This window comes from Primulina tabacum, chromosome 14 (genome assembly GCF_025594145.1).
Source record: "Primulina tabacum isolate GXHZ01 chromosome 14, ASM2559414v2, whole genome shotgun sequence".
In the NCBI taxonomy this organism is placed as follows: domain Eukaryota; kingdom Viridiplantae; phylum Streptophyta; class Magnoliopsida; order Lamiales; family Gesneriaceae; genus Primulina; species Primulina tabacum.
In genome coordinates this window covers 4679404-4695160 of record NC_134563.1, presented here as the reverse complement: position 1 = coordinate 4695160, position 15757 = coordinate 4679404, and the positions used below count along the sequence as shown (strand labels likewise).

The 15757-nt window shown below is 33.6% G+C and overlaps 1 protein-coding gene across 1 annotated transcript; it reads left to right on the top strand.

Annotated features, from left to right (window-relative positions):
- The first annotated feature begins 8827 nt into the window (after positions 1-8827).
- LOC142523709 (protein trichome birefringence-like 2) lies at positions 8828-11908 on the top strand. The gene is made up of 6 exons (XM_075627441.1): positions 8828-9121; positions 9171-9775; positions 10457-10652; positions 10739-10929; positions 11127-11285; positions 11480-11908. Exons 1-6 carry the CDS (start codon positions 8828-8830, stop codon positions 11811-11813), a joined length of 1779 nt encoding a protein of 592 aa, XP_075483556.1. The 3' UTR covers positions 11814-11908.
- The last annotated feature ends 3849 nt before the right edge of the window (positions 11909-15757 follow it).

Sequence of the window (15757 nt, the reverse complement as noted above, 5' to 3'; positions counted from 1 at the left end):
TATCATGATCTTTAATGATATCTGTCCTCTCTTCTTTACATATTTCTTTTGAATCGTTGCTTAATCTCAAATGTTCCTGTAAATCTTGACTCATTTTAGCTTCTGAACCTGAATCTTGATCTGGGCTGAGCTTTTCTTCAAATCTCCCCTGCATTTCTGAAATCTTTTCCCTTTTTTGGTGGTTTTCTTCCCCTAGTTTCAGGCTTGAAGTGGATTTTTTGGGAGAAAATAGGTGAGAGATTGGGAGAGAATTGAGGACAGGGAAAGGCGTACGTTGAGAAGATTAAATGAAGCTGTACAAGATCATAAATTTATACATGGCTAAAGAATAGTTGGTCGGGTGTTTGAAACTTTGGTTCCCTTTTTGTTATATTAATAATTAATTGTTGTGCATTATTATGTAAGAAATTGTTTGGACGACAAGTTTATTTGAGAAGCGAAAGTCAAAGGAAATGAAAGAGCATGAAACTCGACGAAAAATCGATTGCGCGTGAAAAAAGAACAAATCTTGTGCAACACTTGTAGTCGATGAGTTACATAGCTCATCTTATTTCAAGTTTTTTTTTTTCGATTTGAAACTTAATTATAACAAATCCGGATCGTGATATCTTCCTAATATGATCAAGCTTTACTAAAATTAGTTAGTGTAAAAAAATTTGATTGAGTTAATTAATTCAACCAATTGATTCCATTGGTTGAATTAATCAGTCTTTGAGGAGCAACTAAATTGAATGTTCAAAGAGAAATTTTTTGCAAAAAAAAAAAGTATATTCTAAAATTTGTAGCCAAAGGATTGTTCACATTGAAGTAATTTGTATAGTGTTTCCTGGAAGCTTTTGAGTTTTGACCATAGTTTGACTCTTGACTATTGCAAGTTGGAGATGTAAGGATAGGTTTGATGCCCACGAAGAAAGAATATTCTCAAGTTTCACGAGAAAACGGAGGTTTATTACTCAGATTTTATTTCGCTCTCTTTCCAATTATATCATTTCAAATCGAAATCGAAATTGCGACATGTAGTCTAGGATCTGAATAGGAAGACTGGATAGAGTTCGATTCTAACAGGTGATACTAGCTCGAATACAGACCTCGAATTTACTCTAAGTCACATATGAGACAGTTAGAAGAGGGCCGAGAAGGTGTCCCAACGTAGCAATTTCGACGCTCAAGTCAGGTACTGAGAATAAAATGAGATAAGAGTTAGGGACGGTGCTGAGAATCAATATCGTGAATTAATGAATTAGACACTTAAATTTGATATTTATAGGAGAATACATGAGCTTGTTATGGGTCACCTATCTTGGATAGGAATGGGCCGAGGACCCAAAGATCACTATAGAATATGAGATTGAGACTGAAATTTTTAACCAAGTTATCCAGCAAATAGAGCGTTTAGAAATTAAATAAATTGTTTATTAAGTTTAGAAACATAAGTTACAAGCATCGAATAATAAATTAATCAAAAATATATAAGGAAAAACTTGTTGAATTTATAGATAATAATATTTAACAATTGCATGTATAAGTCAGTCGAATCATGCTTATGTAGAATGGGGATTTGAGAGCATGAATATTGAAAAACATACGGATAGTCGAAAAAAACATTTGTAAGTAGCGTTGAAGAAAATTGGAATAATTAAGTTTGGATATAAGAGTATTTATTAGGTAAAAAAACTAAAATAGAAAAATTAAAGATGCGATCGGATCGGGGCAAACCAAATCAAACGAACTCCATATCCGTTTTCAACTATTTAATAGATTCAATTCCGAGCAAGATTTGGTACAAAAACGGTTAATGAGATCCTACCTATGTGGACACTATCCTCACTTCATTTCTGTTAGGTAAGATTTTTAATGAGGTGGGGCCCACATTAAAAATAAAATAATATAAATCCACAATCCCACATCGGAAACTTTACAAAAACTGAACGAATTAATTGGTTATAAATAGAGCTCAATTCCTTCAGTTAATGTATCTCAAAATCAAAAGCTTTTCAGCTTTGATAAAAAGAGAGTGCATAGAAAAAAAAGTGTATTTTTGAGTGCGGGAATTCTCTTGTGTGAGTTAGAGAAATTATTTTCTCGGTATACTCGGGTTTGGGAGTGTGAGATATTAAGTGTATTGGTGTATACACTTGTTGTAATATTTCTTCCGGTTATAAAAGTTGTAGTGCTCCATGGACGTAGCCTATTTTGGGTGAACCACGTAAATCTTTGTGTTCTTGTTGATTATTTTATTCCGCATTTTTGGGTACTATTATCATCGTGATCGGCATCGCTTCGGGGTAATTTCCCAACAACTGGTATCAGAGCCTTGTTGTGAAAATTCTTAAAAACTCTGAGTATGCTCTGTGGTTGCAGCTTTGTCTGATCTTCCACATCAGAAAAGATTTTTTAGATTTTTTTGTTAAGGCTAGAGAAGTGATGGCCGGAGATGATGGATCGGGAATCGGCAAGTTCGACGGAATAGATTTTTCGTTCTGGCGGTTACAGATTAGAGATTATCTGTATAGCAAGAAATTGCATCAACCTCTATCGGGAAAGAAGCCGGAAAAGATGGAGGATGATGACTGGAAGCTTCTTGACCGACAAGTGTTAGGTGTAATACGATTGACCCTAACGAAGAACGTGGCACATAACGTGGCGGAGGCAAAAACAACGGAGGAGATGATGTCCATTTTGTCGGACATGTACGAAAAGCTATCGACAAATAATAAAGTTCATCTCATGAAGAAGTTATTTAACTTGAAGATGACAGATGATGCATCGGTGGCTAAACACATCAATGAATTCAACACGATTGTTTCACAACTAACATCGGTTGAAATTAAATTTGATGATGAGATTTGGGCACTTATTCTTTTGTCATCTTTACCAGACAATTGGGAACCGATCCGGGCAGCGGTTAGCAACTCTGTTGGAAAAAGAAAGCTACAATTCAATGATGTTAGAGATCAAATTCTTGCTGAAGAAGTTCGCAGGATGGATTCGGTTGAAGGAACATCATCGAGATCTGCTCTAAATCTCGAGAACAGAGAAAGGGGCAGGAGTGGCGAAAAGAGTTTTAACCAATTGCATGGTAGGTCCAAGTCAAGAAATGGAAAAGACAAAAGCAACTTTGAAAAGAAAGTGAAGTGCTGGAGCTGTGGTGAGGCTGGCCACTTGAAGAAGAATTGCAAATCAACAAAGAACGACGCTAATGTTGTTACTGAGGAGGTACATGATGCTCTATTACTATCCATGGAAAGCCCGGTTGATCTTGGGTTATGGACTTGGGAGCTTCGTTTCATACCATTGGTAATCGTGATGTATTCGATAATTACATTGCGGGAGATTACGGAAAAATTTTCATGGCTGATAGAAAACCCTTGGAAATTGTTGGTATGGGTAATATCCGGATGAAGATGACAAATGGATCTGTCTGGAAAATCAACAAAGTAAGGCATGTGCCAAAGTTGACACACAATCTGATTTCAGTAGGACAGCTTGATGCCGAAGGTCATAAGGTGACCTTTGGTGATGGTTCTTGGAAAGTGAAAAAGGAGCCATGATTGTTGCTCGGGAAAAGAAAACTGGAACACTTTATAGGACTTCCAGTTTGAGAAATAAATTAGCGACTGTGGATGCTGGAGCTAATTCAAGTCTATGCCATAGTAGGCTTGGGGATACGAGTGAGAAGGGAATGAAGATGCTTGTTTCAAACGAAAAGCTACCGAAATTAAAGATCGTTGAACACAAGCTGTGTGAAGCTGTATTTTTTGGAAAGCATAAAAAGGTGAGCTTTTCAAAAGAGGTTAGAGAACCGAAATCGGCGAATTTGGAGCTGGTACATACTGATGTATGTAGACCATCTCCTGTGACATCCCTCGGAGACCACTTAAAATATTATGGCACTACTGTTTACGATTCGAGCAGGAAATTTTGGGTTTATTTTGTGGAAAATAAATCGGATGTTATGAGACCTTTAAACAGTGGGAGTTAGCTATGGAAGATGTGATGGATTCACTGTCATCCAATCACATGTGGGAGTTGTCAGAACTTCCTGAAGGTAAAAAAGTTTTACATAGCAAGTGGGAGTACCGGTTAGAACATGATGGTAGCAAGCGGTACAAAGAAATACTTGTTGTAAAAGGTGAAAAGAAAGTCATTGGTTACACTGCTATTTTCTCTCTGGTGGTAAAGTTAACTACTATCAGGACTGTACTTGGATTGATGGTAAAAGAAGATTTACATCTGGAACAGTTAGATGTAAAGACGACGTTTCTTCATGGTAAGCTAGATGAAGAAATGAATCAATCACATGGACTTGAAGTACGAGGGAAAGAGAAAATAATGTGCAAACTTCAGAAGAGCTTGTATGGTCTCAAACAAGCTTCAAGACAGTGGTACAAGAAGTTTGATGGTGTAATGAATAATGATGGTTTTCTGAGGTATCAGGCTAATCACTATTGTTATGTGAAGCTTGATGGTTATTATATCATACTACTGATATATGTAGATGATATGTTGATAGCAGGAGCTTGTCTGGAGGAGGTTGATAAACTTGAGAAAGTGTTATCAAAGGAATTTGCATTGAAGGATTTGGGTGCTGCAAAACAAATCCTTGGAATGGAGATCCTTAGAGATCGGATGAATGGAGTCTTGAAGCTTGAGAAGATTCCTTGAAGCAAGAATCCAGCTGATATGCTCACGAAGGCTGTTATCATTGAAAAACTGAAGTTGTGTTTGACTTCAGTTGGTCTCCTGGACTAACAAAGGAGGTATGAGCTGCTGCATTGATGGTGTGAAGACATGATTGAAATCAAGTCTTCAAGTTGGAGAATTGTTAGGTAAGATTTTTAATGAGGTGAGGCCCACATTAAAAATAAAATAATATAAATCCACAATCCCACATCGGAAACTTTACAAAAACTGAACGAATTAATTGATTATAAATAGAGCTCAATTCCTTCAGTTAATGTATCCCAAAATCAAAAGCTTTTCGCTTTGATAAAAAGAGAGTGCATAGGAAAAAAAGTGTATTTTTTTCTTGTGTGAGTTAGAGAAATTATTTTCTCGGTATACTCGGATTTGGGAGTGTGAGATATTAAGTGTATTGGTGTATACACTTGTTGTAATATTTCTTCCAGTTATAAAAGTTGTAGTGCTCCGTGGACGTAGCCTATTTTGGGTGAACCACGTAAATCTTTGTGTTCTTGTTGATTATTTTATTCCGCATTTTTGGGTACTATTATCATCGTGATCGGCATCGCTTCGGGGTAATTTTCCAACACATTTCAACGGGTAAGATCTTGCAACACATACAATTTCAAAAAAAAAAGTGGGTCCTATATATGCATGAGCAAATCTTGGTCATCCATCCTATCATGGGGACAATGCCCACATGGATAGGATGAAATAAACCCCCAAAAAACGATAATCTATTATACAGATAGATCGATCCGATCTAATAAACATCGTTAGCTACCAAAAGATACAATGGGTGGTGCGTGTGAGCTAGCAAATATAAGCGGACCAACGAAAAGACGAAGAAAAGGTTCGTATACACATAAATTAAATTTTTATTTATTATTTTATCATATTTTTATCAAATATTATAATTCTACACCCAGTTACTTAATAAAATTTGAAAAAATAAAAAAAACACGAATAATATGTGTTTATGAATTTCACACTTCATTGCCGACTCTTGGTCGAATATTAATTAGAGATAGATGTAAAAATAGTAATGGAGGGTATTTTTACATTTAATAGAGTCGACAAAAATGCAATGAATGCTGAGAATGGAAATATCAAGTAATAAATACGCTAACCTAACAATGGTAGCTAATTTCTGTATTTGGAGGATAAAGATTTGATATGCAGACCACTAATGAAGATAGGTAGACTTATGTGATGTTCACACGATCCAATCGTTCTACAATACTAAAAAAAATAATTAAGACGAGATATATTGATATATCTTATTCTTCGATGAAATGTCTGAAACTGTTGGGCTTTCATCTCTCGAATTCTAAAAAAATATGAAACGTCATTAGCTCATTTATCCATTTCCAAAATTACATAGCTCTCCAAAGTATTCTATTGTGATATAATCAAACACGAGATTTTAAAAGTTTAGAATATCACAATATAAGCAACATGTACACAAATATTAATTCAAAACTAGTCACACATGTTTTCATGAGTTAATTTTGTGAGATAAATCTCAAACCTGATCCAAGTAATGAAAATATTATTTTTTATGCTAAAAATATTACTTTTCACGATAATTATGGATCAGATTGTCCAATCTTATGAATATAGACTCGTGAAACCGTCTCAAAAGACAATCCGATCTATAATAATTACCAAATTAAAACTTTTGTATGATTCTCTATTTTATATAATATTTATACATCTTACCATTGGGCGAATAAATCCATAAAAAAAATCATATCTTATAATAATAGCATAATAATTAAATTCAAAAAAACTCCTGTAAAACCATCTCATATGTTAATTTCAATCCAACTAATTAAAAAATATTAATTTATATGTTAGAGAAGCTCATGAAGGGATCGATTGAGGACCACGATGTAATGAGTTGATCTACGATGAATAAACGTGGAAGATGGTTAAATTGCTCAGTGGAGTTGAACAAAAACGGAAAGAAAGAATCAGAAAAAGACACGACAAAAATATTCAACAAACGCAACAAAATTTCTTCAATTCTCTAAATATTTTATCTGCATATTTTTCAATTTCTAGTATCCTAATTTCTTTTGATTTTGGCATATTTCTCCAAATTTCTTGTAAAAATGTCGTTCATGTTCATAACAACGTAATTAAATTTGATGTTGTTCATGGATATTTTCTACAATTTCATTATATTTATCAGTTTATATTTTTCGCTTTGAAGCCGTACCGAAGGAATTAGAATTAACGGTCGAATCGAAACACACACTGTTTGACAAAGAAGTCTGATCATTTCATATTTGATATGATCATGTGCCTGACACATCTCACAAGTTCCGTGAGAAACACTAACAAATCAAACTAACTAAACTACAAGCTTGGTCTCACTTATGTTTACTTTTAAATGAATATTTAGCGAATTCAAAAAATATTATATTTATCTAACAACATTATTATATCAAAAAATCTATTTATTTTAGCATTAAAAAACGCATATATAAATGATTTCATTAAAATTCTCGAAAAAAATTCACAAAAATAAATATATCGTCGAGGGAAAAATGTTGTTGATCCAAAAATGTATAGCGGGATTTAGGGCTTCAAACAACCGAGGCCCAATTAAATTAAAACTGCACATTGAAGCGTTGAAGAATCTCAACCGCTCAACAAAGACACGTGGCTAAAATCTATCAAAACGTGGCAGCACAATTTTGCAAGCACGCAAATTTACCCGTGAAGAATAGAGGCACGTGGCTACCATAAAGCTAATCTAATCGGATTTAAGTTGTTCTCGAATTGATGACGGGACAAATATGCCCCTCGAGTCCTTTTTTTTTTAAAATAAATAAATATAAATAAACTAGTAAAAGTCTTTAAAAAAATAATATATTCCTCCGTCTCTTCGGATTAAAAAAAAAAAAACTAAGTCTTTTAAAAAATAATATCTTCCGCCGTCTCTTCGAATCTTCCTTTTTTTTTTTTCAATATTTACATTATAATATCTTAGATTTTCTTAAATAATAATAAAATAATTAAAAAAAACAAGTCAACAAAAATATGACCTAACAATATTATTTAAAAAATCAAATCACTTTTATGATTATTAATATAAAGCACATAGGAGTGGGTACATTCAGTATATATTCTTAAAACTTTCTTTTCTTCAATTATCGATAAATTTTTTTAAAAGTTTAATCTTTTAAAATTACTCAATTTAATTTTTGTTACGTATATAACAAAATATTTTTTTTAATTATATTAATAGGATATTAACATTTTTAACTCTCGAAATCACTTATATATATATATATATATATATATATATATATATTAATCTATAATTACTATATTATAAAAACTTTGGGCATTTGTCATACAAATTTTTCTTCCCCAAAATACCCATATCCCATATTATATATCATATTTTTTAAAATAAAACAAAACATAACAATATTGAAATTATAAAAACTTGTGTGAAATGGTCTCACATGTCGTATTTTGTAAGACGGATATCTTATTTGGATCACAACAGACCTACTCTATCAAAAACTTATGTGAGACAGGTCTCACAGGTCGTATTTTGTGAGACAGATCTTTTATTTGGGTTATCCATGAAAAAATATTATTTTTTATGCTAAGAGTATTATTTTTTATCGTGAATATCGATAGGCTTGGATTCGTGAGACCGTCTCACAACAGACCTACTCTATTGAAATTCAAACATCATCCTGAATAAAAAATTATTTTATATTATTGTATTTCAAATAAAATTTAATATCTTCCATATTATATTTATTATAATATTTATGCAGTATATAAATATTCAATCTTCCCACAAATACAAAAATATTGTAATCAAACCAAACGCAACCAAACCCGACCAATGTTCCTCCTTGAAGCGAATCAATTTTGTGAGATATTGCCGCTTGAAACAAAACACTGCACACCTGGCAAAACTACAATAATCTTTTGACTTGATCGAAAATAAAAAACGATGTAATCCGCCTTTTCCATAGTTATCTCAGTATATTAGTTAAATCCAAGGGAAAAATGACCAAAATAACTGCTTTCGAACACCTGATAGTTGTTTACAGGACAATATATACGCGTAAATTTTGCCAAATTTTTGGGAGATTAATTCTTAGGAAAAATGGTGGGTTTTTCTTCTTCTTTGCCGACCATGGACGTGAAAAAATTATTATTTTCAGACCAGTTGCTATCGTCTCCTAGGAGAAAGGTGGTTTCACGATTTGGGTTTGGCATTGTGTTGTCTTTGATGTTTTTTACTCTGGTGTTGTTTATGTTTGATATTTCTTTCAAGACTCCATTTTTAAACCCTGTATTTCCTGGGTTGATTAGTTTTAGTTCACGTGGTAATAACACTTTTGTTTCTTGGCCCTCTTCTAGTTTTAACAATACTTCAAGTGAAAGTAATGATTCTTTGGTTGTAGAAAAATCAAAGCATATATGTGGTATGAAACAAACCTTTGAAGCAAACGATTGTGAGGAGTAATAAAAGTTTAGATTTTGTGAATTATGGTGAGAAAGATGATGTTTTTGAGGATTCCCAGGCGGGGAATGTCTCTGAGAGGTTTAGAGATGGGGGCCTTGCTATTGGAGAAGAAAGTGTTGTGAAAAAAGATGGAGAAAATTGGTCTCCGGTTGATAAAAATTTAATCTTGATAGATTCCTCTGAGAATGTGAAGAACGAAAGTTTTTCTGCTGAAGAAAATGATTTTAAAGATATCGTTGAACTGGAAAATGTACATGAGAATCTTCTTGTTCATTCAAGCGGGCATGAACCGAAATCTGATGAACCAAAAAATGAAGCCTTGAGAGATGGTAAGGTTCGAAGTCACACTAATGATGGAGATATTGATGGCTTGAAGCATAAAGTAGAGGGTATGAGTGCAAATGCATGGTCTTATAAGGAATGTGATATCTTTAGTGGTAGATGGGTGAGGGATGATACCAAGCCATATTATCCTCCTGATTCTTGCCCGTATATTGACAAAGATTTCGATTGCCATCTCAACGGGAGGGTGGATAGCGAGTTCGTGAAATGGAGATGGCTGCCGTATGACTGTGACATCCCTATGTAAGTTTATCTAGTTCTTTATGTTTAGAGAATAAAGATTTACTTTGGTATTCCCGTCTTAAGTAATGTGTGATTTTTAGTAACTGCATTGAGTGTGAAGGTAAATCATTTGTTGTTCTGTTTCTGGTAGGCATATGGTATACTAGAAAGTAGTCATTTGATTCTTTTGTGCAATTTAATATGGATTATTACCTATTAGTGTGCTGATTTCAATGCATATGTCGATAACGGATTTAATTGAAGACACTCACACACACTCATGGAAGAGCCTTAACAGCATTCACGTGTTTTATTTTGTTACATCGTGTACTTTTGTTTTGATTGCATCTCTATGAATTTTTACCGTGTATCGTCTGCAACTGATCTTTGAGATAAATAAGGTGGAGGCCTACTAAGATTGTTTGTCAAGCTCAAAGGTCTATACTTAATATTGAGAATATTTGTTTTATCCAGTTTATCAAATAATAGGTCTGTCTAAACCTTTTGAACCCCACGTGACTAGCCTTCACGGTGTGATAAACATCATCATAGATTTCTTAGAATTCAGAATGAAATTTAAGTAACTGCCCTTGCATTTGCCTAGCGCTCAGATGCAGGAGTTTAAAGAGTTAATGTTTTAGAAAATGTGATTATTTTTTACCATTCTCGTCATTTTGAAATCTGATTATGATGCTTTCTCAGCTTTAATGCTACTGATTTTCTCGAGGGCTTAAGAGGGAAAAGGCTAGTTTTTGTTGGAGATTCTCTAAATAGGAACATGTGGGAATCACTTGTTTGTATGCTTCGTCATGGTGGTGTACGAGATACGAAACGAGTCTACGAGATATCCGGGAGGAGAGAATTTAAAAAGAAGGGGTTCTATGCTTTCAGATTTGAGGCATGCTCTGTAACCTTTAAAAGCCATAACCTATGACCGTTAACGTTGTCTGAGCTTATTTCGTCTTTGTTTGGCTTTATTTGCAGGACTTTAACTGTTCTGTGGACTTTGTTAATTCTCCGTTTCTTGTCAAGGAATCGTCTTTCAAAGGGAGAAACGGTTCTTTTGAGACACTACGACTGGATTTAATGGATGAGACGACTTCCATGTATCATGGTGCCGATGTGATGATATTCAATACAGGACACTGGTGGACTCATGAGAAGACCTCTCGTGGGTGAGTTTTTTCGAATTTTTCTGATGAAATACATCACCTTCATTTTGGCGGGCATGCAAAAAATTGTGTGCATGAGTAAAAGAAGGTAACATGATAACACATATTCTCAAGGGTATGTCATTCCTATATTTTTCCAATTTATTTGCAAAAGGATTATTCCAGTCTTGTGTTAACGAGAATCATTTATCGATTTAAAGGGAAGATTATTACCAGGAGGGTAATTATGTTCACCCGAGACTTAAAGTTTTGGAAGCCTACAAAAGGGCACTTACCACTTGGGCGAACTGGGTGGATAAGAATATTAATGTAAACAAAACTCGGGTTATTTTTCGAGGATACTCCGTCACTCATTTCAGGTTGGTTAATAAACATCACTCTCTCTTTTGTTGCATCAAACTTTATATACCGATCATGTATATTGTCTGAGCTGAACAGGTTGGTTAACAAACATCACTCTCTTTTGTTGCATTAAACTTTATATGCTGATCATGTATATTGTCTAAGGCTGCGTTTCAGCTTGACGGGGTATTTGATATGTGGTTGCTTGTAGGGGTGGCCCGTGGAACTTAGGAGGACAATGCCACAACGAAACCGAACCAATATTTAATGAAACTTATTTAGAGAAGTATCCGGAAAAGATGAGAGTTCTGGAATCTGTAGTTAAGGGTATGAAAACTCCGATTACGTATCTAAACATTAGTCGAATAACAGATCACAGAAAAGATGGCCATCCTTCGGTTTACAGACCCTATTCAAGACCAGAAACTGGTAATGTGCATGCACAAGATTGTAGCCACTGGTGCTTGCCTGGTGTACCAGATACTTGGAATGAGTTGCTTTATGTATCTCTATTAATTAGTGGGAGAGGATCTTGGAGAGACTGAGTACAAGAAAATTATGTCAAAATTTTTCAGAATGGTGCAATTTTTTGTTGTTGTAACATAGAATTCAATCTACATATATTCTTCACCTGCCTGAATACAAGAACTTATATATTATTATTTTTTTTTCATGAATTGGTTATTTTTCGGGAAAAGATCTCAAATCCAAAAAAAGATTTATAGTGACAAATTTTCCAAGTTACTCGTCGGGATCCATATATCGGTTCGTTACTTCATTAGAACAAAATCATATTGTCCGGGCTTTTTCACCGTTTATCGTGAAAAAAAAATAATTGAATAAATAACGTATGCGGGAGAGGGTTAATAATATACCGTATCACGTCATTTTGATTGGCGTGTTTTAGATCAAACAATCACGCCATCTTGGATGGTGTGAATTGATTTTGTTTTTGTTTTTAATTAATAATTAGAATTGTGGTGCAGAGTGATGGGATGTCACGAGCAGCTCAAAATAATTTGCGATGACATAGTGATGAGATGTATCAGTTCAAATCAATTAACACGTCCTGTTGAATGGCGTGTTTTTGACCGAATATTGAAAAATTGCTTATAAAATCGATGAACGTATAGAGAACATTTGTTATCAAATTATCATCATTCTTCATTGGTCTGAAAATTTTTGAAGTGTTCTTCAAATTGTTTCGGCCGATTGAAGTGATACATTTTCTTTCAGTGTTGAATATATTTAATTGTTAAAGCTACTCAATATCAATTTCTTCTTTCACATACGAGGTATTTATACTCCAAATTAAATTGTGTAGTTTGATTGAAATTGATAAATTATTTATTTGTGATTATTTTTTGCAGATAAAGTTTTGATTATTGTTAATTTTGTTCTTAACTATTTAAATACAAATAAATATTACAATTAATTTCATTTCTTATTAATTTATTTGACATGCGTAGTCTGAAAATTTATTATTATAAAAATTATTATTTGTAGTATTATTGACTTATAAGATACAACTAAGAAATACAATTTTTGTAATTTAAATACTAATCAACGTTTATTTAGAAAATACTAATAATAAACTTATATTTATAATTATTATTGATGTAGTTGTTTTATATAAGTAACATATAAAAAATTAAGTATTACAGTTAATTTATTTTATACAGAGTCTTGTTACCCTGCACCGCCCAGCTGTGCTGTCGCTTTTTTTTATTTTTTTAAAAAAAATTAAAAACAAAATCAACATAACATGCCATTAATATACGCCCAAATTTTTGAAACCTACCACACCTCACGCTCCAGAAGAAAATGAAAGATACACACCCCACGGTCAGAAGCTTCAATTGAGCGCAATTGTGGAGATCTCGTGCGGGCTCTTTCCAGTCATCTTAAATCAGAAGAGTACGCTTCTCGACCGAGCTATTTCCGGTGAACAAACTCAAAGATTCCAAAATCAGAAGGTAAATCGAGGTAGTTGGAAATTTCTTATTCCGGACATTTTTCGAATTTCAGATTTTGAAGGTAAATCTTGTGCGTCAAAAATCAAACACTCAAGCTGTCGGATATAAAAATCGGGTTCGGTGGCTGTCCTATAAATCTTGATGTGTTTTCGATTATTTTTTAGTTTTTATTTATAATCTTGAATTGACATTGAATTGTGCCCTGAGTACACGTATCTTATCTATTTTCCGTTGTTAAAATTTGGCTGGATTCTGGGAATTTAATAAATTAATGACTCAAGCAGATTATTTTTTTTGCACGAGCTAGGTAGCATATCATTAAATTAATTTTTCGAATTTTGCATCAATTGTTTGCCGACTAAATAAAATATAAAGTCACTTGAAGAATATTGCCTTAAATTTTAATGTGCAATATCTATTCAATCGGCAATTGTTCTTTCATGGAATCCAACTACTTGTTATTACAAACATTCCAATCGGCAGCTATATATTGAACCGGCTATTAATTCTCATATACATATATACGTATATGTATATATAATGTTTTGAAAATTTGAATTCCATGTCCAAAAAAAAAATTGTGGAATGGAACATTTCACATTTTCGATTTTTGTAATAAAACGAATTTCAATATTTCAAAATGGCTATTAAAAATTTAATAATCTTAAAGGGAAGATTTGACATTTTCTAATTCGATTTAAGGTGCAATTTGAATGGTAAGAATTCTTTTGTTCCATGCAATTCCTTTTTACGTGTGATTACATGCTTGGATTGAAATATTATACATGTTCTAGTTCCAACTCATTTTGCTATGCACAGGACCAGAATCATTGTTGTACTTGTTTTGCTGAGTTTTGACAATGGTGAGTTATAAATTATTAATTGCTTATAGTTATAATATTTTGTGTCTGCGTGTTGAAAAAGTTTGTGAATTTTTGTACATTTTAGGGGAAAACATATGTTGTCTTTGTTGGACGTGAACCAGGTATTTATGATACGTGGGAGAGAAGCATCTTCTAAAGTTACCGGACATAAGGGTGCTTTCCACCAGTCTTTCAAAAATAGAGATGAGGCAGAAAGAGCTTATGACGCATTTATGGTAAAACAAACTGCAGGCACTTCTTCCAACTCTAGTGCAAATGAAAGTTCAAGTTCACCTACATTTTCAAGTTCAAATACGAGGGGAGAAGTTTTGCAGACAGAACAAATAAAGAAGTTGCAAGGGATAGAACAGAACTTGGATGAGATAAAGAAGAATTTGGAAGCGATTGTAGAGAATTTGAAATCTCTACAAATTAGTGACCATGATTAAATATGTTGTTTGGAAGTTGTTACCTTTGTTGAATTGGAAAATACATTATCAAGTTTTAGAACCTTTTGTACGTACTTGTAGCAGCAGTAAGCAGCATATGATAAATGGGTAAGACTTAAGACATGTTGGTATGTGATGTTTTGATAGGATCGATTAACGTGTCAAGAGTGTTTAGAAGGGGGGTTGAATAAACACTCACAATTAAAACTGATCTTTTCGAATTTTGAGTTCAGTTTGGTGACAAACTGATTCTCGGAATCTTGCTGGTCAATGACAATCAGTTAAACTAAAGTAGTTGCGGAAAGTAACTGACTGACAGATAGAATACAAAACTGAAATAAAATACACAAGGATTGTTTCTAGATGTTCGGAGATTTCAATTACTCCTACGTCACCCCTTCTATCTCAAGGATAGGATTTCCACTAAAAGACTTTGATCGAATACAAGATTTGTACTGACCCACTTCAGTTTGGACTTATCACTGCCAAAAGCTGAAACTCTTAGTATTACAAAATGTTCTCAGTGCGTAACTGATCTTAGCACTATCGAATTTAACGATTATTATAAAATGCTCGTGAGCTCAAATTGTAGCCTTGACTGCTACGAATAAACCAAGTAAGAGTGAGCTAGGATTTTGGCAGAGTAACAGCAAGCTTTGAGTAGAGTGATCTTCTTCTTTATTCAGCTGTTCTTCTGTTATATTTATAAGCTTCCCTTCCAACGGTAACTTGAGATATATTTGAATCTTTGTATCTGTTGATTGCCACTTCATTATTTCTTGGGCATTGTTTGCTTCATTTATTGTAATGCGGCGTCTTAACTGCTTTAGCCGAAATGCGTTGTTCTAAGCTGTATTGATTGAAGTGCGGCGTTTCATATTCAGTTGCAGTCTTCTATGTCTCTTTGTCGGTTGAATGTTCTTTTCCGAGACATGTTCAGCTGAAGGATGCTTAGCTTAAAAGCATACGGCTGAATGTATCAACTGATCGGTTTCCAACTGATCAGTTTTCTTTATTAGATCAGCTGATTTCAGTTGTTAAGTCCAGTTGCTGAATTGCGCGTATCAGTTGGTTCATATTTTGTCAAACGCCGGAATTTAGTTTCCAAAAATTTCCCCCTTTATGGTGTTTGACAAAACTAAGTAACTAATAACTGAATGTCTGAACTCATTGTAGATAAAATAAGAGATTGATCAACTGA

What these genes read in the sequence shown, in the direction of transcription:
- LOC142523709 (XM_075627441.1), top strand. Translation starts at nt 8,828, where the DNA reads ATGGTGGGTTTTTCTTCTTCTTTGCCGACCATGGACGTGAAAAAATTA. An exon ending in TATGACTGTGACATCCCTAT is followed by an intron (nt 9,776 to 10,456) that starts GTAAGTTTATCT and finishes ATGCTTTCTCAG; the next exon opens with CTTTAATGCTACTGATTTTC. An exon ending in TCTATGCTTTCAGATTTGAG is followed by an intron (nt 10,653 to 10,738) that starts GCATGCTCTGTA and finishes CTTTATTTGCAG; the next exon opens with GACTTTAACTGTTCTGTGGA.